At 40.0% G+C, this 26,845-nt stretch overlaps 1 protein-coding gene and 1 non-coding gene across 2 annotated transcripts in view; one reads left to right on the top strand and one right to left on the bottom strand.

The window, feature by feature from the left end:
• Mrps9 (mitochondrial ribosomal protein S9) overlaps nucleotides 1-26,845 on the top strand; it is a 54,116-nt gene that overhangs the window by 8,119 nt on the left and 19,152 nt on the right. Inside the window, exons 2-4 of the mRNA XM_028786824.1 lie at nucleotides 4,150-4,329; nucleotides 20,726-20,788; nucleotides 20,868-20,898. Of these exons, the coding sequence (XP_028642657.1) occupies nucleotides 4,150-4,329; nucleotides 20,726-20,788; nucleotides 20,868-20,898 (274 nt within the window). The remainder of the gene's footprint in view (nucleotides 1-4,149; nucleotides 4,330-20,725; nucleotides 20,789-20,867; nucleotides 20,899-26,845) is intronic.
• LOC114638417 lies at nucleotides 7,613-7,738 on the bottom strand. Its single transcript, XR_003713884.1, has one exon. It is a non-coding gene; the product is annotated as a small nucleolar RNA SNORA17 (small nucleolar RNA).

Genomic DNA, 26,845 nt, shown 5'->3' with positions numbered 1-26,845 from the left:
AAAAAAAAAACTCCAACCAACCAAAATACCCCTCTTATTTTTACCACGGTCATTTTACATGGTCAAGGACATTTCTAATAAGTTTGGGTGAGGGAGGCTCTGTGAGTTGGGGCATGACAGGCTATGCTTAAGGGAATGGAATTTGAAGATAGACCAGCAACAAAGCTAAAAATGGAGAGTGGCTACAGAAAGTGGGAAGGACTGCAGAAACGAAGGTTTAAGAGCTGTACAGAAGGCAAAGACCAAGATGTCAGAAATAAACCAGGAAAATGTATATATGGAGAAATGATCATTGCCATGACTGAAATGCAGACTATCGGGAAAATCGAGTGGGTATTATTTAATTTACAAAGTTGATAGAAAACTGTGAACATGAATAAGATAGCAGCTATTAAAACCAATGTAAACAGGATATTTTCATGTATTAAAAACTCTGATTATACACATGTGTACACACACATACACACACACACACACACTCCCTAGTGGCTAGAATTTAAATGAAAAGTACAGACCTTGATATTCCAGGGCAGCATAAACAGGATGTTAACAGGGTTGCATTATGAGCCTGCTGTTAAAGTCAAGGTGAAGTGCTTCATAAGGTGGGCACGGTTTTAGTGCTGCAGTGTACTGTGTGCTCTAGCATGCAGCTTTCTTCAGCTACTGCATACTTCAGCTCTCTCTCAGTATTCCACTGCAGCATATAAATTGATGGGAAAAGAAAATTGACAAAGACAGCATTGCAGACACAGTACAGATGGACCTCTAGTTCACACCATTATGAAGTGCTTTTTTGTAGTTTCTCCATTTGTACTTTAAACTGTATTACTGCCTTCTGAATGGGAAGCATTTGGTGCATGACACCTCCACTCCCCTCTTAATCATCGTAGACTGTCTATCTCACCCACGTCATAAGGAAAACAGTAGTGATCCGTTGGCTATAAGATGTCTTTTTACATGGTAGAGTTAAATTATTGTACTGTTAATTCATGCCTGCCATTTCCCATACTTCCAAGTTGTAAGCATCATTTGTCAAGCAGTTTTGACCTTTTTTAAAAAAAAAAAAAAGATTTATTTTTATGTGTCTCTGTGAGTATATGCCATGTATGTGGGTGCCTGAGGAGGCTAGAGAGGGTGTCAGTCCCCTGGAGCCAGAGTTAGAGGTGGTTGTATGCTGCTTGATGTGTTAGGACCAGCAGGTTGTTCTTCAGTTATAGGGTTCTGGAGAGAACCGGGAGGTCAAAAAATAAGGGGATAGAAAAGTTTGGGATCAGGAGGTCTTACATAAGCTATGTCTTATGCCCAGCAAGCTTATTAAGAAGAACAGCTTTTACAGTTTTGCAGGGGAAAAATAGGACAGAGTCAGCAAAAAGCTGACAGTGGGTCAAAAGTCAGTGGGAAGCTAATTGAAGAGTGTTGCACTAGAAGAACGAGGACTTCAGACTGTTAGCATGTAGCCCTTTAGGGTAAGAAGAGTTGGGATTTCAGGATCTTATCTTCTCTAAGGCCCTGGCCCCAGGCTATTACTGACTCTGCAGACTATATTCCTGGTTTTAGAGAAGGAGCTAGGTCCTCCATACATCAGAGCCTCAGGGAAAGCAAAGGATCAGCCTAGCCCTCAACAGTCTGGAAGAGCAGCAAGTTCTCTTAACTACTGAATCATCTCACCAACCCAAGTTGTTTGTTTCTTTGTTTGTTTGCGTGTTTGAGGTAGGCCCAGGCTTACCTCTGACTTGGCATATAGAAATTAAAGTTGTGTGTTGTCATGTCCAACTTCAAGTAGAATTTAACAGACATACACCTCTATCACAAATCTCTCCTGTGCACATCCACAGACCCATCTACGTTCTGGGATGTTCATCAAACATCTCAACCTCAGCTCTCCTGCAGTTGGACTATTACTTCACACCCCATTGTGCCGCTCCTCTAGAATCCCCTACTGCAGAGCATGGACTCCAGTTTACCTGAGGCTCCGATCTGGTGCCTGCAGATGGCTGCTGGGAAGTATAGTGTAGTAACCTGAGAGATTGTCTTCTGGGTTGCTTTAAACCTCGGGTTCATTCAACTGCATTTGATTGTACTCTCCTCACCATGGCCAAAATATCTGGTATTGAGACAGTTGAAATAGTAATCTGAAAAAAAAAAAAAAAGAAATAGTAATCTGTTGTATTGCTTTTGCCCCAAAATTCATCCTTTTGCCTGGATTTTTGAAGTAGAAAAGCATTTTTTATTGTCTACGTAATAAGATTCTTCATTGTTGAAATTAGACCTAGAATCATAAAAACAACCAACTAAAAGAATATATAAAATATTAAACATCTTATATGATAAAATTCTGAGATATAGGTGCACTAGACTACAAGCAACGAAGTTAATGTAGGCTCTGTCTCTAAAACAGGCTGGCTCTGTCAGCCCCCTTCCCACGGGGGATGCGCTGAGCTCGCTTCATGCCCAGAACCACAGCCCGTGCCCAGCTCTGCGTATGCTGTGCTTTTCCAGTTACATGTCTATGATAAGGCTTACCCCAGAGCTTAGCAAGCATAACTGATAACAAAGTACAGCAGTTACAGATACAGTATATAAGTTAGGTGGCTATGTCTCTCTCCATCAGAGAGTAAACGTGCCATGCTCATTCTCTCATCCTCAGGTAACCAGGACAGACAAAGCTAGCAGGAGAGACTGCTGGGACCTGAGCTCCTGGGGTCTTGTTTTTACTCATTAATGGTAACACCATGCAAAGCGTTGTATGAGAATATAATTGTTGAGTAATTATATTTTTCAAAGGTGAAGCTCTGCTCTCCTAAGCAAAAATAAACTAAGGTTTTATGGAGTTTTAAATTGCTGTTTCTTGCCCATTAAAGAGTGGGTTAAAATAGTTTTCACCCAATTAATTCAGAGGCTATTCAGAATGTAAGTTTTACTGTTAATTGGGCATTGTAATATTTTCTATTTTTTTCTTTCATTTTTGTTGCAACTGTAGTGGCAAATTGTTGTAGAATGTTCTGAATTTAGGATTCTCAGAAAAGAAGGAGAAACATGTAGGAAGGATGGGCCCTGTGTGTGTGAAGGAGATTTTTAATGTGTATGAGGCAGAAGTAAGAGTATTACTGAGATTATGACTCTGAAATCTGAGTATCATTAGCAATGTTTAAAGTTGCTGGGGCAGAGACAAACTAGTGCAGTTCAGATTTTAAGAGAAGACCAGAAAGGTATGTCTTATTTTAATATTTGACACTGTTCATTGAAGGTGAAGTGCTACTGTCTTGGAAGGAATTTCCTTGTTTGCATTGTAGCGTGGGAGAACCAACAACAGCAAGTGTGTGATTACTGCTGCATCAAGAAAGACAGAGAAAAACAAAAGACAGAAAGCCTTCATTTGCACAGAGCATGTTGAGCCAGGTTTACCAGAAATCTAACATTGAGTCAGTATAGGGTCATTTTCTTCATTATATTTGTTTTTATAGGTGTATGATACATATGAGAGAGAGGAGAGAGAGAGAGAGAGAGAGAGAGAGAGAGAGAGAGAGAGAGAGAGAGAGAGAGAGAGAGAATGAATATGAATATATAAAGTCCTAAGTCACACTTTTGTGTTTCTCCTTCAAACAAGGGAGTACCCACAAGGCCACAGTACCATCCTGAACCCTCTTGTCTGCTTGATTCATGCATTTGCCTGTTTGTATTTTGAGAGGTTCTGGAAAACTTGTTCTGCAGACAGGTTGGTTTCATACTTAGGGTTACACCCCGCCCCGCAGTACCTCTGCCTTCTGAGTGCTAGTTAAAGTGCCTGGTTTTGTAGGTTTGTTTGCTTTAAGTGGTGATTTCTCTTTATTCTTGAGGTAGCCAGTATGACAGCTCACTGTCATCACCAAACAGGACCAGATATGGTGCTTACAGTCAAGAGGCACAGCATACTGCTTGCAGGTCTTTTGACTCAGGCATGTTGAGATGCTTCTGAATTAATGTACTGATAGGTTTTGAGCAGAGGTTAGTTCTAACACCTTGGTTGGGTGTTAGACCTCTTTTCTTTATTTCTGAACACTTGTTAACTAAGGATGACAAATTATACTTTGTTTTATTTAGAGACAATGGCCTATTAATTCACTGTTTAATTTCAAATACTTTCTTTTTTTTTCCATTTATGTCCCTTAGCTATTAAAGCTCATACATACCACAGTTGTAACAACAAAGAAAAATGCCCAAGTCTCAAGAAAGGAGTCATATACAGAGGATTTTATTAGAAAGCAGATTGAAGAATTCAACATAGGGAAGAGGCACTTAGCCAACATGATGGGAGAAGACCCGGAAACTTTTACGGAAGAAGATATCGATGTGAGTACAGTTAACTCCAGTGGGAAGTGATTCTACAGGGTTGTGGTTCTGGACAGCACTGCTCTTAGCATAAACCCCTTGGCTCTGCAAAATTTATATCAGGTCATCAGAGTTGGGGAAGACACCTCTATGTAACAAATTGGAAGCATATCCTTTTTCTGTTTCTTTCTGAGACTTCACATTGAAGAGATCTGCCACTCTATTTGAAGTGAAGTTTTCTATCCAGAAATGAGTTTTCTTGATTTTTTTTTTTTTTTGATTCAAGGCCATAGAAGCCTCTGTAAGTACTTGTACAGTATTTGGGAATGTTACTTTGTTGTGTCGTTTACATGATTATATGTGTTGTAATAGAAGTAGAGACACGGCAGATCTCATAAGTAAGTCTTTGCCAGTGTGTTTATTAAATGTGTATTTGAATTTTCAAAATGAGGATGTGTTCTGTGTCGGAGCATTTTGCCTGTGTGTATATGTTTACCAGAGCACAGTTGGTGTCCGTAGAAGTTAGAAAAGGGTATCAGCTCTCTTAGCACTGGAGTTGCGTGTGGTTGTGAGTCACCTTGTGGGTGCTAGGAACTGAACTTAGAGCCTCTGCAGGAGTAACAGGTACTCTTAACCACTGAGCCATTTCTCTAGCCACTGTTTTGTCTTTGCAAATTTTTTCATATGAGTACTATTATTAAAATAATTTCTACCCTTCCCTCTTCCCGTCCAACTCCTGAATGTCCCCTTCTCCCTTTCAAATTCATGACTCCTTTATTGTTACACACACACACACACACACACACACACACACACACACTACTGAGTTGGTTTAATGTTGCTTTTATGTACTTGTGTTTTGAGCTGACCAAAGCCCTTGGGACTGAATAACCTATCAGGGGCTTGTCCCAGGGGAAAAAAAAAAAAAAAGAAAAAGAAAACCACTGATGTGTCTGTCTGTCTTGTCCATTTCCCCCCTTTACCTGATACTCCCAGCAGCCTCCTATTGCGTATAGGGATGGGCCTCGTGAAATTTTCCCTACTTACATTGGCATATTGACTGGTAGCATTGTTAGCCAATCTTGTTAGCAGTGATGGTGTTGAGATTCCATGGGCGCAGCGTCCCTGTCCTGTGTAGATACTACACATCAGGCACCTGGTCCTATGGCTCTTACATCTTTCTACTCTCCTTCACAATATTCCCTGAGTGCTAAGTGGAGGGGTTATATTATAATTATATCATTGGGGTTGTGTATACCATGGCCACTTATTTTATACATTTTAACCAGTTGCAAATCCCTGTAATGGTCTTCATCTGATGCAAAAAGAAGCTTCTTTGATGAGGGGTGAAATCTACACTCATCAAGCTGAGTGACCCTAGCTAGCCGTGGAGGTAGGGGTGGCTGGGTGGGGAGTACTTTTAGCTTTGCTAGACACTCCGAAAAAGAAGAAAGCAGAGGAATTTAGCAACTCTACAGCTGGATCTTACTTTTTAAAAGCAAATTCTAACGTCTTATATTTTAACTGAAGAATAACATTTTTTAAAATTTTGCATTGGTTCTTTGTAAATTTCCTATCAGTCTCACTCATTTCTCCCTTTTCTCCTACCTGCCCTCCACCCTTACAACCTCTTCCCCAACAGGGGGAAAAAAATCTCATTGTGGAAGCTGTAGTGTGTCACAGTGTGTCCCACAGTATACCCCTTTAATACTCTTCCCTGCCTGTAGAAGTTCATTGCAATGGCTTGTTTTGATTTGGTATGGGGCCTCTGGCTTCTGCTACTCTGGTGATACTGGAATCTTACTAGGACTCCTCTGTGGTTGCCCTGTGTCAGATCTGTGCATCTGAAGGACCAGCCCCTTCATGCAGTCCAGCAGTTCATTGATGGGGTAGATGCTGGGGTAGACCAATTCAAAGCCCAGGATCTGGGCCTGAGAGGTATCTGAGCTGGTCAGACCGCTGCCTCTCCCGCTCTCCCATCCTCAGGGTGAGCTCACTAGTAACAACACCCACTTCAACCTTCACCCAGGGCCAGCTCTACTCTGCTGCCCAGGTGAGGTACAGGGCCTGCTCTCCCAAGTTTTGCAGCTGGTGAGATACTTGGCCAATTTTCCCACTCTCATGACTCCAGCTCTAGCTCTTCTGCCTGCCTTATATGGCAAGGGACAAGGGAGGGAAACAAGGTGTTTCTCCCCCATCTATGCTATCACCCAGCAGACAAGAGGCAGGACTGGTTCTCCCACAGTTAACGTCCTTGGGGGCTGGCTCACCCATAATACTCACATCCAGGGCCAGCCCTACTGTGCTGTCCAGGTGAGGTGTAGGACTTGCTTCATAAGTGCTGGGCCAGGGCTAGGTCTCCTGCTCTGATGACCTTAGTTCTCCTGCCTGCCATTGGTGGCAAGGGGGATGTGGGGTGACCTCTCCCCCATTGTACAGCAGACAAGTGATGGACCACCTCTCACCCATGCTCAAGCCCTCAGGGCTGGCTTGCACATTCTACCCCCATCCACTCCGCCACCATGGTTAGCTCTACTGTGCAGCCCAGACAAGGTTCTGAGGGCTGCAGCTGGTGAGGGGTGTGGCCAGTTCTGCACAGCCTTTGACATCAACATGTCCCTAGCCAGGAGCCCAGACCAGGGATGTCCCTCTGGCTTTTGGTGGTAACAGACCCTTGCTGCTTCAGGGACACAGACCAGATATGACCCTGGTGGCAGAACAGGACATACTCAACCATGGTTGGTCCCAGGTGGCATCCCTGACTACTCACATCAGGCTGCTCCTCACTACCCTTGACTCTCCAGTTCTGCCTTCATTGTGCCCACATCCTTCTGTCTCTCTTTCTCTTCTCTGACTCCACCACTTCCTTGCTCTTCTTAGAGGTGCCCAGGGTCTCTGACTGTCTGGGGTCTTCTCAGGAATGGTTTTAGGGGTGCTATTTCCTGCTCATGAATTATGGTGTTGGTCAGGGGTCATCTTTGGCATGGTCTGTGTGTTGTCGTGTCTGTCCCCTCCCCCCAACACACACACACAACTCCGTACCTGTCTGGTGCCTGACTGGTGGTTGTCTCATGCTTGATTCCTGTCTAGACCCCCTGGCACTGGTCTAGTTGCTCCTCACCTGGCCTACCCGGGTAGCTCCATGCAAAGGTTGTCTGTATGCTTAGGGGCCTCCTGCCTGAGGGCCCTCAGTCCCAGGCAGGGTTCTTCTGGTCTCCCACTTGCTCCTGGTCCAGGAAGCCACTCTGGGCCTATGCATCACAGTACTGGACTGGTAGTTGTCTCAAATTCGCTTTTTTCAGAGAATGTTAGGCTTCTAGTCATTCAGATGTTCATAGGTCAGAACCCTTAGTATAGACAGCATCTTCTCTCTGCTACCTACTGACGCACATGTGACACAGCAGCCACCTGTAACATTTCTAGGGGCAGGGAAGAATAACATTTTTACTAATTTTTTTTTTGTACTTTTAACTTTCTGAGTGATATGACTATAGTCTGAGAAATTTATCATTAGACAATTTTGTCATTTTACAATGTATGCTTTACACAAACTAAAAAGGTTATGGTATTATTAGCCAATATAATTTATAGGACTACCTTCATATATGGTCTCTGCCATTGACTGAAACATTATTCAACATGTGACTGAGTACAGTTACCATGGAGGATTGATTCTAAATCCCCATTGATACCAAGGCCTCATATAAAATGGTTGCATGTGTGTGTGTGTATGTATTGTATGTACGTGTATGCGTATATATATATATATATATATATATATATATATATATATATATATGCACGCACGCATGCATGCATGCATGCCAGGCCAGAAGACATCAATCAGATCCCAAATGAACCCAGGTCCTCTGCAAGAGCAATAAGTGCTCTTAACCACTGAGCCATATTGCCTACCCTTAGGCATCTACTTTCTATCATTTGCTTGTTTGGGAACTGTTGTGTTAATAGAACCATACAATATTCAGTCTTTTGCAACTTAGCAGAGTGGTTTCAAGATTTGCTCAGTTTGTAGCAGTATTTTTGTTCCTCTGTGTTACTGACTTTCCACAGTTGGGATGGAAAATGTACCTATCAGCTGATGGGTATTTAGACTGTCTCCTGGGAATACTGCAGCCATGAGCATGTATGCTGTGAGTACACACTGTTGTGTCAACATTCTTTTTACTTCTATCATTGCTATGCTCAAGTCACGAAGTTTTGCCTTCCTCTTTTGATATTGGGGTTTTATGATTTTACCTCTTCCATTTAAGTTGTTGAAAGAAGAGGACCAGTGTCTTCTTTTACATATGGATACTTAGTTATTCCAACATCATTTGTTATAAGGAATTATTTTCATTCATTAAGTTCTTTTGTCATTTTTACCAAATATCAACTATGTAAACATGTGAAGGTTTTATTTCTGAACCCTCTGTTTTTCCTATCTATCTATCTATCTATCTATCTGTCTGTCTGTCTGTCTGTCCGTCCGTCCGTCCGTCCGTCCGTCCGTCCGTCCGTCCATCCATCCATCCATCTATCTATCTGTCGTTTTGGTTTGGTTTGGTTTTCAGGAATGGGGTTTCTCTGTGTAGCCCTATCAGGCTGGCCTTGAACTCATAGAGAGCCTGCCTCTGTTGGAATTAGAGGTGTTCACCACCACCACCCAGCTCATTATTTATATTTTTATTCTATTGCTAGTTTAAGTCTGTTTTGATAGTTTTAGCTTTGTAGTGCATTTTAAATTGGAAAATATAGATGTTCTTGTCTCCTGTTCTTGTAAGATTAATTCTGATTATTGTCTGCCTCTTGAATCTTTGTATGAAAATTTAGGAGTAGTTTGTTGCTTTCTGCAAAAAGCCACCTAAAGTTATTTGGAACTTTCCTGAATGGCTATACTAGTTTTGGAGCTGTTGCCACGTAAAGTTTAAATTCTGATCTATGAGGGCAATAGGTCAGGCTAGTTTAAATGTTTAGTATCTCTTAGTAGCATTTTATAGTTTATAGCAGTTTGTAGTTATACAGACTAAGCTTGGTGTTTGTTAATCATATTTTTTTTTGCCTTCCTTCCTTTTTTTTTAAAAAAATCCTATATGTAGAATTATTTTCTTACTGTCTTTCTGTATTCAAGTATGTAAAATTGATTTTTTTTTTTTGATACAAAGATGTCTGTTTTGTAAGTTTACCTTAAATCTGCAGTGTTGCTGAGATGATTTACTGAGTGTTCATTTCCTAGGATTTCTGTTGTTTACTTAGGAAATACATAAAGCCATATTTGTTTTCCATCTGAATAGGTTTTAATTCCTTTTTCTTGTCTACTTTTTTCTAATGGAATAGAATGTGAAGGTAGACACTTCCATCTTGCACTGGAACTTAGGAGAAAGTGTTCATTAGTTTACAGTTATGTAGGAAGCTAGCCCCGAGCATTCTGTAGCTGCTCTGTCACATTTGGCAAGTTATTTTACATACCTAGCTTGTAGAATCTTCTTGTTGTTAACATTATGAATATTGCTTAACACTTTCTCTGTGACCATATGTTGTCTTTTATTCTATTAATCCACCTAGTGTATCATGCTAATTAATATTCAGATATTAAAATAACATCTGTGTTCATGAGATAATTCCAGGCCACCAGTTTGTGTAATTTTATGTATTTATGTATTTGGTTTGTGAGCATTTTGTTGTGGATTTTCAATTCTGATTCTAGTTTGTAGCTCTTTGGGTTTGGGGTCTGTTTTTTGAGACAAGGTTTCTCTATATATCTCGAAGAGGCTTTGAACTTCTGACCCACATGCCTGAGCCTCCCCAGTGGTAGATTATAGGTGTGTTCCAAGATGTCCATGTTAATTACCTTTTGATGTGCATGGAATTACCTTTTGATGTGCATGGAACATAAGTAGCCTTTTGAAAGAAAGAAAGTCACTCAACAGTTTGATTGTTCTATCTAAAGAATAAGCATTTTCTAAAAGCATGGCAGACAATAAAGAGCCAGTAGGAAAGCCTTGCTGATCTGCTGTGTGACCTAACAGGCTTCTGAATGTGTCTGGAATCCACTGAGAGGGCTGGAGAAGAAGTGAGGGGATGCTATACCAGCTAGTGTGGCCTTGAAACAAAGCTGGTGTCTCTGTGGGCGTCAAAATTGTTTCTGTGCAGCTTATTTTATTTTTGTTTAATCAAATAAGCAGAGGGTGTGTCTATGGAGGGGGAGTTAAACATTTTCACATTATATTAGAAATGAATTATGTGTTTTGGAGTTGCTAGTTTATTGCTTAAGTGTTTACTTTGAATATTAGTTTGGAAATTAAAACTTTTTGGTAACTGTTTACAGACTGTAACATGCTATAACTTCATTCAGTTACCTAGTTAAAAGTTTATGATAACTGTGATTTTCACATAGGTAAATTAAGTGACATTGAGACTCTTCATTATTTTACATATTTTCTTAGAAATTGATTTGCCTTATTACTTTGCCAATGGTGAAGTAGTACGACTCCCAAACATGTTATGTATTAGGCAGATACATTTAAAACTTAAAACAACTTTTTATGGAATATAGTGTCATAAAATGTTTTTTGTTGAGGTGTCAATGACATATACACATTTGAAGACCGTTTAGTCTGTTGTCTTAATAACAGCTTTACCCAATTAAGCAATGGAATCATGAGTTAATCTAAAAAAATATCCTTTGCTTTAAAAAATAGACTTTTAAAATGGAGTTGGATTTCTCTGAGGAATATAGATGCGCTGTATGGAGAATCTTGATGTTATATTGTTCATATTGTGATAAGCTTGTTAGAGGTGAAGCAGCACAGGAAGCAGTAATACCTAGGCTGAGAGGGTTCCTGTCAGTGTCCCTGGCGCTGTGATATTTAACAGGTCACATTGATATTCTCATCAGAGTGTAAGGAGCATGAGCATGATATGATGTCACTGTTCTCATCAGTAGTGTAGTGACAAATAGCGTTTACTACAGCTAGAGCATGATACAGGCTTACTGTTCTCATCCGTACTGTAGTAACAAATACCTTCTACTGCAGCTAGAGCCATTGCATATGCCCCGGTTACTTTGTCACACTGTGTCTTCCTCAAGTGCGCATTAGGCAGAACCACTTGAGATCCTGTTGAATACAGTGAATTGCCACTGATTGATTTCCTGGTCTCCTGTAGGATGGTGTGGCTCACCTAGATCCATACCCAAAAGCCCATATGGAAGTGAGTGTTTGCCATTTCCTCGATAGCAGTGACATCATTCCGCAGTGCTAGACGGTGCTGCATGTGACTGATCAGCTTCACTGAGCCTCACATTTTATTACAATTAACTCTTGGCCTTTTGTTAATTTAATGGATTCCCTTTGGCATTTTAGAAGGAGACGTAAAAGCAGACGCTGACAGTGACAGCCAGCCCTCCTCAGAGCATTGCAGTTATCTACTCCGAATCGTTTCTGTTTCCTCTTATCTTATAAGAGGCTTGGATATATATACATACATACACTGAAAGGGAGACCATATAGACGATGTGCTGAATTTGGCAAATTCCTCATGAAAAGGTGCTTAGGTATTTCCAAAGACAAAAACAATTTATCAAAAAAAGAATTTTAAGCAGCCATTGCATTTGCAGTTATGTATTTAGACATCATAATGCTTTCTGTAATATGTGTTTATTTCTAACATTAATTAAAAGAAAATACTGTAAGTTTTCCCTTTTTTTACTATGATTAGGAATTGAATATTTCACAAAGTGAGTTTTCCAGTTAAGGGGAAGAACTACTGCATATCAGAAACCTGTGTGTGAGACGCTGTCATGGAGCTTGATCTGCTGTCACACAATCTTCACCAACAGCCCTGAGGTGTCCTCAGTAGTGAGCCTTATCTGAAGGCTGTGTTTTGCACAGTTTTCGAGATCAGTGTTTGGGGTTAGCAACTTCTGAAGTCAGTTGCTGTCTCGTTTCATAGAGCAGAATGAGCTTAATGCTTGCCTCGGGATTTCCCTCTCCACTCTGACTGCCGACTCCTGGCTGGTAGTGCATGTTTGTCCCTGTTGTGAATGGCCAGGCTTTGCCCTCTGTTACTGATTCTTGCCGTCTTTTCCTGTCTGTGTCTGTTTGTGTCTCCACCTCTAGCTTAGCTTCTGGCATAACTGAATTTGTTAGGAATGTGAATTACATCGGAGAGCAAATGATTTCTACTTTACAAAGTTATCTTAGAGAATCAAGCTTGAGAAGAAATCTGGCTTCACTGAATGGTGCATATATAATTTATGTGTGAAAATTGTATTCAGCTAATATTACTGTTGTTTCTTATAAGTCATTTTGAAGGGTACTAAGTGTCATAACAAAAATAAAAAGAAATCTGATGAATATTTTCTTTTAAATAAAAACAATTCTTGACACTATTTGTATTAACTTTAGAATTATATCACTTGGAAGATCTGTTATTTCTAAGGCTTTAGTAATACATATATACATACATATATATACATACATATACATACATATATATATATATATTTGGAATTTCTTAACAATTATTTGCTATATCTAGCTATGCTGGTATAAGTCTGCAATCCCAGTATCTGCAAGAGGGGTTTGGAGTTCTGGGGCCTTTGGTATATACCAGGTGTTAGGTTAGCCTAAGCTACAGCAGACCCTGTCTGAAACAACAACAAAAATTTTTAAAAACTTTGCTATAATTGTTCTTAATCTTTGTGTTAAATTTATATGGGAAATATATTTTTAATTTTTTTGAAGTTTACTTATTTTTATTTTATGTGTATGAGTGATTTGCCTGCATGTGTATCTGTGCATGCAGTGCCTGTGAAGGCTAAATGAGATGTTAGATCCCCTTGTGATTAGAGTTACAGAAGGTTGTGAGCTACCATGTGGGTGCTGGGAATCAAATGAGGGGTCTCTGAAAGAGCATCCAGTGCTCTTAACTACTGACCTATCGTTTAGCCATCATCTTAGTATAATAGCAAATTAAAATGAAATTAATAATTGACAGGTAGAGATTTTCCCTTACTTCAATATAATAATTTAATTTTTGCCTACTAACTTTAAGAGTTATATTAAAAAGAAGCATAAGAACCTTGGCTCTCACCCGCTGAACTGGCCTGGGCTGCTGAGAATACTCAGAAGCAGAGCAGGAGAAGGTCAAATATTGGAAACCGTTGGTAGTATGTATGCTGTTGCCCTGGCTGTTCTAGAACTCACTCTGTAGACCACAGGCTACTGCTATATGTTGATGGGTGTGTAAAGTTATCTGTCAGGTAGAACAGTGAACTGGGTGGATTTATGTAGTGGGAAGGAGTTAGAGAAGAGCCATCTCTGTGGACTGTGAAAGCTGTAACGAACTAACAGCACACGGGACTGGGGCATTTGACAGTGCTTGTCCAATTTCCTTCCTGAACTGAGGGCAGAGATGGCCTGGTGAATGGTGTGATCCAGGACTTGTAGGTCTTCTGGATGCTGGGACACACTGTCCAGATAGAACAGACATGAGCAACACTGACTACTGACCTGCCAGTCTGCAGGGTGTTAGTAAGTCCCTTAATCCTTCATCCGCATCAGAAAACTATTGTATTACAGTCATGCCCTCATAGTATATTTTCCTTTTGTCTAAGTATGTAGTGGTGATAAATTTTAGGTTGGAGACATTGACTTAATATTAACTGTGGTGAATACAGACGTGTTCATATTTACTGGTGCCTTTACTTGAGAGTTAGAAGTTAAGTTCTACACTACTGTAGGATTTCAGGAAGAAAGCCAGCAAACTGATGTATAACACTGCTGAAGTCTACCAATTACTTTTTAATTGGTATTATAGACCTCATTCTAAACCAGAATGTTTTATTCTCCTTAGTGTGAATGTGCTGTATGAAGTTTCTCTAATTGATTTGCTGTGCCCATTCCATTTGATGCATCATTTTTCACAATATTTCATAATTTGTGCTCACTTCTAATGAACAGAGTCGTTAGGACAGGCATGTCTAAGTACAACTGACAGCTAACATTAGGTGCCAGATGCAGTTTATAAAGCTATGTAGAACTGTGGAGAACAGTTTAAATAAATTAGCACCTGTACATTAGTCTCACTTGCTGGTAATTTATAAGCGAATCAGTAGAGATGACATTTAGGTAAGTCATTGATCAAGTTAACAGCTGCAAACCCACTGCCCAGCTGGGATACCTAATTAATAGAGATTGCATTCCTGACCCAGTGCTTCTGGGCTGAGCCTACAGTTCATTTTATACTTTTGACTGAAACGTAAGAATGTAGTCAGATACAGTGCCTTCATTTTAAGAAACTGTTGAGTTGCCAAAATAGTATGATTAAAACAAAAATTACATATTTAGAAAAGAGATTTTGGCTAATGATGCTAGCTTTGTCACATGGCTTACATTTTTGTAGTTTACATTCTTTGTCCTTTTGGTCAGCCCATTTGTTTGAGATTAGATAAGCCATCCACATCTTACTATATAGTGCATGTACTAAATATTTAAAGGGCCCTTGTATACTTAAACTGTGTTCTCTCTCTCTCTCTCTCTCTCTCTCTCTCTCTCTCTCTCTCTCTCTCTCTCTTTCTGTGTGTGTGTGTGTGTATGTGTGTGTGTGTGTGTTGGGAAGGGGAGGGAAGCCAGTCATTGAACCTACACTTCATGTGTAATAATTTCTTAACATGTGACATTAGTTTACAACATCAGAGAACTTTGCCATTCATACACACTTTGGTACTTAATGTAAGAACTATTAAACCAGAACCCACAAGAAAAATCCCTTTTGTTTTCTCTTCCTCTAAGCCAACATTTTCTTTGGGTGAATTTAAAACAGACAGCTTTAATCTTGGACTAGGATAGAGGTTTCGAATTGTTTCAGGTGTATGAACATATATATTGGAGGTAGGTGAATACTGGTATATAATGCAGGCCACGCCCAGAGTCTTGTTATTACACAGAGAAATAATCTCTTAAAACACACTTGCTAAGTCAGATACAAACAGGCATTTGACCAGCTGTATCATTTGAAACTACTTGAAGGGTCATTGGCAGAGTTCCAGCTGACACTCCCAGTTTTCTTTTTGTGGGAGATTCTAGTGTAGGTAACTGCTAAGAGTAGCTATGTTCAATGTAGATTACTTAGGAGAGAATTACAAAACTTTGGTTACTTCTCTTGTAGTTGGCAAACTTGGTCCAGTTAGACCTAAATCACAATTTGGAAATAAAACACCCCTTTTGTAAGATACGTGAGGGATACATGACAGAGTGGGCTCTGTCGTGACTGCTGACTCCCAAAGCACTGGGGGCTCAAGCGCAGCGGACGTGAGCAGGCAACTCAGGGTGGCAGAGCATTTCCTTCAGTCAACACTTTGCTCCTCTGGGCTTCTGGCCAGCAGACATCGCCTAGCATAATACTGAAATTTTACATTATTTGTTATGCCAGTGTAGATTTTTGGGAGAAACATAATCTTTAACCCTAGTTAAACAAATTTATTTGATAACAGCGTTCTGTCTGAAACTGTATTTGTTATTTATTCTTTGTAATAATTTCTTTATTTGAAATAACTCCCTGGGTGTGGCGGTGAACACATGTGATCCCATCTAAAAGGCTAGCTGTTTCTAAGTTTACATAATCTTCAGTATAGATTTCTTAGAAAGGAAATTATGAAATTTTTGGAGGCTTGGGAGGTGTGGCCTGTTGGAGGAAGGCTTTGAGAGTTTATATTTCAGATTCAAGATGTACATTGTCAGTTTCCAGCCCTAGTCATCATGCCTACTACTGAGAGCCACATCTCCCTGCCTGACGAACCCTATTCCCTTTGAAGCTATAAGCCAGATAAACTTCTCTAAGTTGTTTTGGTGTATGGTGTTGAATCAATTGCAGGATTGAATAACAGTGAGGCAGGGCAGAGATCAGGAAATAGGTATGTATACCTGAGGACAGGATTGGGTTTGAGAATTGAGAATTATGTATTGGCCTAAGTGCCTCCATGATTTGGACAGTCTAATTGAGATGGTTTATCCACATTACTCTGCTCACAAACGTGACAGCAGTTGGAGTGCTGAGGAGCCTTTGTGGTAGCGGTAGCCATAAGTCACGGTGGCGATGCTAATGGTGACAGGGTGGGAAGTGGGCGCTTCTCTGACAGAAATGGCCAAGCTTGGGAGAGTGTGCAGAGCTTTCCACCCCGTGGGAGGAGGAAAGGTAACGGGAGCCGCGCGCGTGGGAAGTGAAACTGTAGTGTGGTAAACACAAGGCCTTGTGAGAAAGACAGAGCTGAGAGTAGAAGGCCCAGGTGGGAGGTGCTGCTGTAGCAGTGAACTGAGGTGTCTCCCAAGTCTGACACTATAGATTCTTTTGTCTCCTGACAGAATGAAGTTGGAGGCCATATCTTTCTTATATTTCTAAAGTGGCAAGTGCCTGCCAGCAAGTTGGGGTAGATCTTTGTTAAGTATATAGTTCATTTCTTTGGGAATTTTCTTGTTAATCTTACTGCTAAGTAGCTGTGTCCTTTAAAGTCAGTGAAGAAGTAAATCTGTGATCTGAGAGGCTATTCCAGAATTAAATCACAGGTTTCAGTTCTGACTCAAGATATTTTTGGACTGTGTATTGTTACTTAACTGAAGATTCATCTGTGAAATCGAGTTAATAATATATGACTTATTCTTTTCTTTTATTTATCATTCTATTTGTTTACATCTCAAATGATATCCCACTTCCTGGTTACCCTCTTCAACAACCCTCCAGCCTATGATATCTCACGTCCCAGTTATCCCTCCACCGGCCCCCCATCCCACATCTGCCCCCCCTTCCTGTGTGAGAGTGTTCCCCCGCCCACCCACACTATCCCGTCCCACTGCTCTAGTGTCCCTCTACTCTGGGGCATCCAACCTCCCAGGAACCAAGGCCTCCCCTCCCTTTACTGTCAGGCAAGGCCAGTCTCTGCTGCATATGTATCTAAGCCGTGGATCCCTCCAGGGACACTCTTTAGTTGGTGGTCTAGACTTTGGGAGACTGGGTGGTCAGGCCAGCCTATGCTGTTCTTCTAATTGAGTTGCAATCCCCCTCCGTTACTCCAGTCCTGCCAGCACCCCCACCAGGTTCCCTGAGTTCAGTCTAATGGTTAGCTCCCAGCATCTGCAAAGGACATATTCTTAAAATAGTCTGAGGAATAATATGATTTCTACAAACTAAGAATTTTGTATTTGTATAATATTTATCCAAAACCCACTTAGCCCTGCCTTTTTAAAGTATTTTATTTATTTACTGTCACAACCAGCCATCAGATTCCTGGAGTGGGGGTGCCTGAAGCACACAGGCTCTGCCGCTCTCTGCGCTCTCCTGTCTATCCTGTCCCCTTCACTGCTCCCTTTCCCCGCTGTGTGATGGAAGTCAGGTTTCCTCTACCAGCCTAGAGTGCCCAAAACACATGGTAGGTTGTTCAACACGACACTAATGAAAAAGCTTCTTAGTATTCATTAATTATTTTAAAGTGCATTCACCTACATTTTAACAACTGTGTGCTAACTGGTTATTAAATGAACCCAGAAAGCAACAGAAAAAAAATTTGCTTTCAGTAAAGCCAGTGGATCCTTTGTTTGCTTCAGAATTTGTGGGCAAAAAAAAAAAAATCTGCATAGAATGCCCATAGGAGCTGGATGGAAGTAATAGGTCAGGTCACTTCAGTACTGTCCCATGCATACTAAACAGAGGCAGGCAGCATGCTGGGAGCCTGTCTTCACTGTTGGAGATGTTTTCTTACCTGAACAACTGGGTTATTTTATTGACTATTCTCTCTCATTCCATTTTTATCCATTGCCCACCTTTTAATCTTTCAACTAGATTCAACTAGATTTCAACTAGAAACATTGGGTTTCTCTCTAAGTTAGAACTGCCTTTCCCTTGGATTTCATAATTTTTTGTCAGGGTCTTTGTTCACTTGTTTTTATGCTTGAAGAGGTTTTCTCTCATCCTCGAGGTCCTTGCGGTGGGTTTCCTTTTTGTTTTTAACTACCCTCTACCAGTTAACCTCACGATTCTCACTGCTCACCATGCTTGAGAAATATAAAGTACAATGTTTGCATCTCCCATTAGGATTATTCAGTGATCACATGATTCAGTCAGTTTCGTGCTTGAAAGTGATGCCCGTGATAGCCTGCTGCTTATTGGAGGATGAATGGCTTGTGAGCTGACAGGCGTACTTAATCTTCTGTGCCTGTGCACTTCTAACCCAGCCCCTGCCACAGCGCTGACAACCTTGGAGTTGCTTTGTGGATGTGAGGACAGGCCTCGCAGATGCTTTAGGCTAGTCTTCTTCAGAAAGCAGGTTGGGTGTGGGAAAATCTGTATTATTTAAATTTTTTTTGACATTTTTCCTACCTTTTAACTTAGAAATGTTTCAAATTTCCACGAAATTTGAATGTTCATTGAATACATGTTCTTCAAATGGATAAATCTGACAGTGTTTTCCACATTTCCTTTGCTTCTGTGTAGAATAATTTTGACTGACCCATTGAAAATTCGGTATATACCCTTCCTGTCAGTATCTCGTATAGTGCAATTGTTGCTTCTGATATAACAATTCTATAATGTCATTTACATAAATGGTCTATATTTAGAATTTCCACATTGTCCCTCGTTGTCTAGTTATTTAGATTCTAGATTCCTGCTTGGTTGTTCCACTCTGCAGTTGTGTTCTTCCTCATGCTCAAGGTTAGGACGCATGGAGGAACTCCTCCCAGCTTCACCCTGGGAGGCGCACGGCCTCTCCCACTGTGGATGATATGACTGCCCTTCGCCTTCAGAGTAGTTCCACTACTTGAGAACTTGGAGAAGCACCCTTTTCCCTTTGTTCCTAGCGAGTGATCTGGAGTTATGGTTTGAATGAAATGTTCTGATAATGTTCTCATATTTTAATCCTTGATATCCAGTTATTGGCACTGTTTGGGGGGTTCAGGAGGTCTGGCCATGTTGAAGGAAGTGTGTCACTGGAGGTGGGCTTCCAGTTTTAAAAGACTTGTGCCATTGCTAGTTTTACCTTGCTTTTTGCTTGTGGTTTAACATGAACTGGGAGATGTTACTCCAGTTGCCTGACTGCTGCCATGCTTCCCACAATGATGTGATGGACTCTGACCCTCTGGAACTGGAGGCCAGAATAAGCTGCCTTTGTCATGGTATCTTGTCACAGCAGTGGAAGAGGAACTGACAAAGAAGGGTAATGCTTGAGTCTGAGCTTGGCGTCGTGTCAGCCAGGGTCTTTGTGATCTTTGCCTGGATCAGGACTGACTGGGAAATTATAAAGTAATGGGCTTTCTGCCTGTGCCATCTCTTCTACTCTTAGGGTTGGTACTGTTCTGTTAAGCAGTTTTCTTTGTTTCCCTGCCTCTTCCTCCAGTGTATAGATGTACCTGTCTACTCTATTACATCATGTACACCTACCTGCTTATTAAGAGTGCTGTAGGGCATTGTTTATTCCCTCTGATGGAGTGAAGTTTGTCTAACCCTGGTGTAAATGGGAATGAGTGAGGAGTGTTCAGCGGTCTGTGTGCGGGGAGAGCATGTCTGCAGTGGCACTGGCTAAGCCAAGTCAGTCACATTCCTTGTGAGGAATGCACAGAAGGAGGACTTGTTTGAAAAATGTAGTTTAAAAACTCACCAGGACCAGAGTTGCTCAGTGTAGAGTGTGTTCAGTGTATATGAGGGCCTACATTCAGTCCTCAGGATCAACATAAAGTCTCTAAGGTAAAGTATCAAGGGAGCCATGGTGAATACTCTGGTATAAGTGAGAACTGCCCCCCAGATTTGTGTGTTAAGATCTTTGTCCCAGCTGGGTGCTATTTAGGAGACGGTAGGACTCATAGCAGCTGGGGCCTGCTAGAAGAAGAATGCCCTTTATGCATTTCTCTCTGCTTCCTGGGCACCATAAGGTAAAAGTCCCTGCCATACTTTCTCAATACAGTATTCTACATCTGCTCAGAACTGACACACCTTACTGAAATGAGTCAAGATAAATCTGTCCTTTAAACTGTTTGTCTCCAGTATGTCACAGTGAATGAAACACAAGCCTGCTTACTGCCATGTGCTGGGGTTAGAATGACTGCCCGTGGGCACAGTGCACAGGGCTTTATTGGAACACCTCTAGTCTTTACCTGCAAAGGTAGACTTCTTGTGGTATCACATTGTAGGAGTGACATCTTCGATGTGGACACTTAAAAGTTGTCAATAGCCAGGTTAATAATTACTGCATTTGTTTTATTTTTTTCTTTTGGGGATATATGTGTAGTAATTGTGCTTTGTCGTTTGAACTGACATAATACATATGAAACTTTAGACCAATGTCTGGAATACAGTAAGCATTTCATAACTTGGTTATAAATTGAATGTGTTTTTATAGCAGTTGTTAATTAACCTTTGTATATGTTTTCAGAGAGCTATTGCTTACCTTTTTCCAAGTGGTTTGTTTGAGAAGCGAGCCAGGCCAGTGATGAAGGTAATCCTAACTACTTGTTTAAGAATGTATTTTATGTTTTATAGAAGTTGACTAATAACACTTTACACTTATCTTACAGCATCCTGAACAAATTTTTCCAAAACAAAGAGGTAAGTTTGCTCAAGACTGAGATGGTGCATTTTTCTTTTTTTTTTTTTGAAAATATGCCAATATTGCTAAAATTGTCTGTCATTTCAGCTAAATGTATTTAACAATGCTCCTTTAGAAATAGCAGATCTGCTTTCTGTTCTCAATCTTATTGTACTTTTTAGATGATAAATCAATTTGTAGGTATTTAGAAAAATAACAATGAACTTTAAATTTGGATAGATTATGGAACTTGTACTAAACTACCATTTGGTTTACTGAAAAATAGAAGCTTCTAGATTGAGTTAACATAAAACACATGTCTTGGTAAAAATATTGGGGGAAAATAAAGATACATGCCAGGTTGATGACAGAACCAAGAAGGAGCACTGATATTAGACAACCTGGAATTGGAAGAGCCTGGAGAATGGTTCAGTGAGACAATAATGTTAATTTATGTTGAAAAAACCTGTTGTCCAGTAAGTGGATTTGATGACCTTGAGCCTTTCTGTACCAGTCACTTAGCACTGACAGATTAAAAAGCAGTGCTTTTAACTAAGGCTGAAGATTCAAATAATGTGTCATAGTTTTGTAGTTGTAGACACAAACCCAAAGAATTCTATGCAGTTGATTACCAAATAGGAATACAGTTATGCATGGTGAAGTGAAACATTGAGAAAAATATAAACAAAGGCCCAAGAGTAGAAGTTATCTGTTAAATTTGCTGACTTAAAATCAATAGAACTGTATCACTGATGTATTAAAGAATCAAAATTGAAATTACCCACTATTTGTATTTGACAGTTTCCATCAAGTCCTGTGGAATATGGTCATTATATCATGCAGATACAAAACATGTTAGTAATTGAGAAAGACAGAGTAAAAGAAAAATTAAGCTGATGAGTATAATGGCAAATTTAAAAGAGGAGCTATAACACTGAATCACCTTTGAGAATGCCAGTGAAGTCAGTCAAGAATAATGTTACAAATATTTGCTTATGTTTATTACTTTTTCTTTGTGTGTGTGAATTAAACCTTGGGTCTCCTGTATGCTAAGCAGGCACACACTTTACCACAAAACTGACTGTGGTCCAGTATTAACACTTTTAAATGGCAATATTTACCTCTGTTTTAAGGCCATAGATATCTATGTTGTTATTGTCTATGAAACAGTAAGTTCATGCTAATTAGAAAACTCTTCCAAGTAATAATGGTAACATTCATTGAACCTCAGAGTAGGTCAGTCACAGTTCTAAGTGCTTCATATTTTAATTTCAAAACTTTCTAGCAGTTTTTTTTTAGGCACAGACTATTATTTTCCCCATTTTTAATTTCCAAGGATGCCCTGACAGGAAATGGCTGGGCATGTAGTTTGGCTCAGGCAGTGATGATTCATGATACAGATGTGTGACCCACACTCTCAGGCAGATAGCTTAAAGAGCAGTGTAATTGCCACAGTTACCTCAATTATGAAAATTCTGGGTAAACTAAAAAACAGCCAGGCCACAAGTCATGAGGTTGCTGAAAAAAGTACTGTCCCAGCAGTGGGCCATTTAGTGATTCCTATCATGCCTTGGAGTAACAGAAAACATGTTATTATATATATTGTTGTAGACCAAAAACAAAACAGAAAAAAAGAAAACCCCAATGACTTCTAGTTCACTTGCAAAATCATGTAATGACTAAATTTGGGCATGACTTACCTAAAAAGTGAACCTTTCTTTCTCCACCCATACTCCTGGGAGAACAGGATCTCACTGTATGTTCTTGTTTAACTTGAAACTTGCTATGTAGAGCAGGCTAGACTCAAATTCAGAGAGATTCATTTGCCTCTACCTCCTGAGTGCACAAATAGAACATTTTAAGAAACTGCCAGGGAACATAACATTTTTCTTAGAATTTTAAGTATGGCTTAACATTATATTCATGTAACTGTTTTTATTCAAGGAGAAAAACATTTACATAGAGAAAACAATTAACAAAATGGAGCCTTTTGTTTTTGGTAAAAGGATTTAAACTAGAAATGTAAAGAATCCTTTTTGTTTGAGTAGGACTTTTCATAAGAAAACAGAAACACCAAATCTTTAAATGTGTCATTAAATCCTTGCATTCAGAAATAGCATACATTATTGACAGTTATTTGGAACCCTGACCATTATAATCTTATAAGAAACATGCAGGACTGGATGTTTATGCAGCTCAGTTGCAGAGTGCTTGCCTAGCGTGCATAAAGTTCCATCCCCAGAACCACAAAAACTATATCAAGAAAATAGGTCAAAACCAGATAACTGAGGAAATTAATGGCACACAGTGTGGCAAATTCAAGGCCACAGAAGACAAAGGCTGTGGATGCAGATGAGTGATGTATGGACCGTATGCATGGACCTGGGTACAGATAAGTGATGGAGTGTACTGAGTGTGTGTATGGCCCTGCCCGGTCCTCAGCACTGCAGAACAAGCAACAAGGATACCAGGAAGTTCAGTTGTGTTCCATAGATCACAATTGCCTGCTGGAAGGAACTGATAAAATGTAAACAAAAATTTATTAGAGCATTACTGGGAAGTTATTGTTTGGGTGTCTGAAGTCGCAACATTAAAATTAAATGGTTCTGAAAATTTAAATCATGTCCTTTTTAAAAGTTCTTATGCCACAGAAGAGTTAAGAATGAACTGTAAAATGTGGAAAACATGTGAGGATCTTCCTGCCTAGTGACATCAGAGTAGCCAAAACCACACAAGGAAAAATCACTGTGGATTGGATGTAATACTAATCTTACTGATAGCCCATGAATTGCTGTCTTTCTCTTTGGGAAGACACAAACCATCTTTAGAAAGTCCAATTATGTTAAAATATATATATATTTGTGTGTGTGTGTGTGTGTGTGTGTGTGTGTGTGTGTGTGTAGAGTAAACATGGGGAAATTTGTGGATTTTAACCATTTTAAAGAATGTTGACTAACAGATATATTCAGATGATGAAATTTGGGTTAAGACTTTAACAACATTATATGTCAGGATCTGGAGTCAAACATGGAGGCTCACCTCTATAACCCAAAAACTCAGAAGGTTGAGGCAAGAGAATTGCCAAGAGTTTGAGGTAAGCCTAGGCCACAAAAAGAGGCACTATATCAACTTCGAGCCTCTCCCTTTTAAAAAAAGAAAAGAAAAGAAAAAAGAGATCAAAGAAAATTCACTCTCTAGAACAGTTGATGGATAATACAGCTAGTAATATTTTATTTTGAGTATGAATGTGCTTGTGTTCCTGTTACCACGTTCATGCAGTGCCAGTGGAGGCTAGAAGACTCTCTAGAATTAAGAGTTACAGACAGAGGAGAGCTCTCATGTGAGTGCTGGGAACCAAAGTCCTCTGTAAGAGCAGCCAGTGCCCTTAACACCAAGCCATGGTTCTTGCCCCAGCTATCAAAATGACAGAAAATCAGAAAACACAAAAATCATACATTATTTATAAAGTTAAAACTTTTCTTTGACAAGAAAACATCAGAAAATCAACGTGAACTATATGTGATGTAGGCTTGATTTCTAAAATAAATTACTCTTGTGTATTAGCCTCTCCTCCCCCCAAAAACAAAATCAGTGAAAAAATTAAGCAAAAAAGCAGCATGCAGCTTGTACATGAAAACAATAAAAGTAGCCAGTAAGCACTTTAAAATGCCTACAGTCAGAAATGGTGTCCTACAAGAACAGTAACACACGACTTTTTTTTTTTCCAGGAAGTATAAGCATTATGAAACAGTTATTAGAAACAATTTAAATATTTATCATAAAGTTCCTGAATAAAATCTTAGAATCGTGACATCATACAGGCGGTCGAAGTATTGTGTTAACTCATTAGCCTGGAAAAGCAGCTAAAAAGTGTTCTAGTGTGTAGTGTAAATACAATAGAGTGCCATGTTTGCTTACAGAACTCAGGCAGACTGTGTGACTGACTGTGCATGCAGGAGGCTGGCAAGGGTGAGGCCAGCCTTCATTATGTGGAGAGCAGGGAGCCTCACTGCACAGCAAGACACTGAAACCCAAAATGAGTAGAGCTGGCAAGATGGCTCAGCAGGTGAAGACACTTCCCACCAAGCCCGACATCCTGAGCTCAATTGTAGGACCTGCGTGGGGGAAGCAGAGAATGAGTTCACACACCTTTATGTCCCCCCATAAGTAACTGTGTATCAGTTTTTGTAAAACAGATACAAACTACAATAACAAATAACTAGGCAAATGCTGTTGCATTCTGCAAGTGTTCATATGTAAATGCACAAAAAGAGTGTACAAGTGTTAACTTTCACCTTGTCCCTGGCCAAGAAATCCTTACTTTTAATCTTTAAGAGAGTAGTATGTTACTTGGGTAATTTAACTTAACTGTTTTGAAATCTATGACAGGGAATTAAATGGGAGGGGCCTGTATCAACAGGAGACAAGCTGTGCATAGAACTACAGGAACATGGACAAGAGTTTCATTAAGGGAACACCTGGCTAGCAGAATAAAAAAGAAAGCTAATAGCCCAAAGTTTCTCCTTACCTTTCCCCTCCCTGTCCTGGAGAGTGAGCCAAGGAGATCCTTCTGCTTAGATAAACAGTGTCATTCATTGTAGCCCAGCTACGTTCTTGCTGGTTGCCTAAACTAGTTTTTGAATTGCCTATCCTGTTGTATCCAGTTCTGTCCTCAAATTTACTAACTGACCACTGTTAGTAGGCATTTGGGGGAATTCGTATGAAGTTTGAAGGTAAGAAGTAGTGAGGGGTTTTGTAGGAATAGTGAGAATGGCGTGCTGTAACCATCAGAGCTCTGATGAGTGCCAAACAGAAAGACCAGAAACAAGAGAGCAGCCTGCGCCAGTGATGCTTAGCCAGACATAGGAGTTTGAAGCTTTTCACGTGTTAGCAGCTTTAAGAACAGAATGTACCTGAAAATTACCAAGTTCTGATGCATGCTGTGATACTGTAAGCTTTGCAGTCTGTCAAAGTAACAATAGTGCCTCTCAGACTCCATGGTACTATAGATTCAGCTAATCACGTATGTTTAGCAAGAATGTGTGTGTGTGTGTGTGTGTGTACATGTATTTTATGAAGTCTAGATTTGTGAGCACAAATGAACACAGAACTGTGATTCAAGGTTCTACCCAAACTTAACAGTGGTCTGAGCATAACCAGGAGGCTTGTCTGGTTTTGTTGGTTTTGGTTACTTTCTGACTGAGGACCTGAACAGTACAATGAGAATCTCTTGCATAGTGCAGGTTCAAGTACTGAGTAATATATGGAGCTTGTGGAAAGGCCCTTGGAAAGTATTTAAACCACCGTAACTCATTGGCTTGTAGCACCATGACTGTTCTTTTCAATCTAAACCTTTTTAATATTCATTCACTGTTTCTCTATTTTAAGTGTATTCACAATTCAATAATAATTAACCTCAGAGAAGAAAAAAGTCCTTCATATACAAGTATTTCAACAGAAAAAAAAACTGTTTAATATTTTAAAACAAGTAAAGGCTTTCTGCTTTCAAGTACAAATTCTAGATACATTGAATACCAAAATATGACAGTAATCAGAATTCCAGAAAGAAAAATAGAAAATAAGTTTAACCCAAAGCCTCTAAAAGTTTGTGTTTTCATGGAGATGACCATTGTTTTCAGAAGAGTAAAGGAAGCCTGGCTGTACAGGAGCTTGTGGCCCTCCAAAGACCCACAGCACACAGCCGTTGTCAGTGGATATGCTGTAAGAACATGTCACAAGAAGCCAGACAACCAGGCTAAACATTTCTGAAGAGTGAGCTCAGTAGTGAAAACAGGGCTGTGAATACTGACAGGAAGTACCAGATCCCACTGTCTGGTACTGATTGTAACATATACTGCAAGTTAAAGTAATAGGAAAAAACAGACAGGGGGGAAGCTTATATGTAATAAGCCAGGGAATATGATTTTTCTTTTTTTCTCTTGACACAAAGTTTTCCTATGCAACCTG

This window comes from Grammomys surdaster, unplaced genomic scaffold, assembly GCF_004785775.1.
Source record: "Grammomys surdaster isolate TR1022 unplaced genomic scaffold, NIH_TR_1.0 125600, whole genome shotgun sequence".
Lineage (NCBI taxonomy): Eukaryota > Metazoa > Chordata > Mammalia > Rodentia > Muridae > Grammomys > Grammomys surdaster.
The sequence above is the reverse complement of the archived record's forward strand: the minus strand, read 5'-3'. Positions and strand labels throughout refer to the sequence as shown.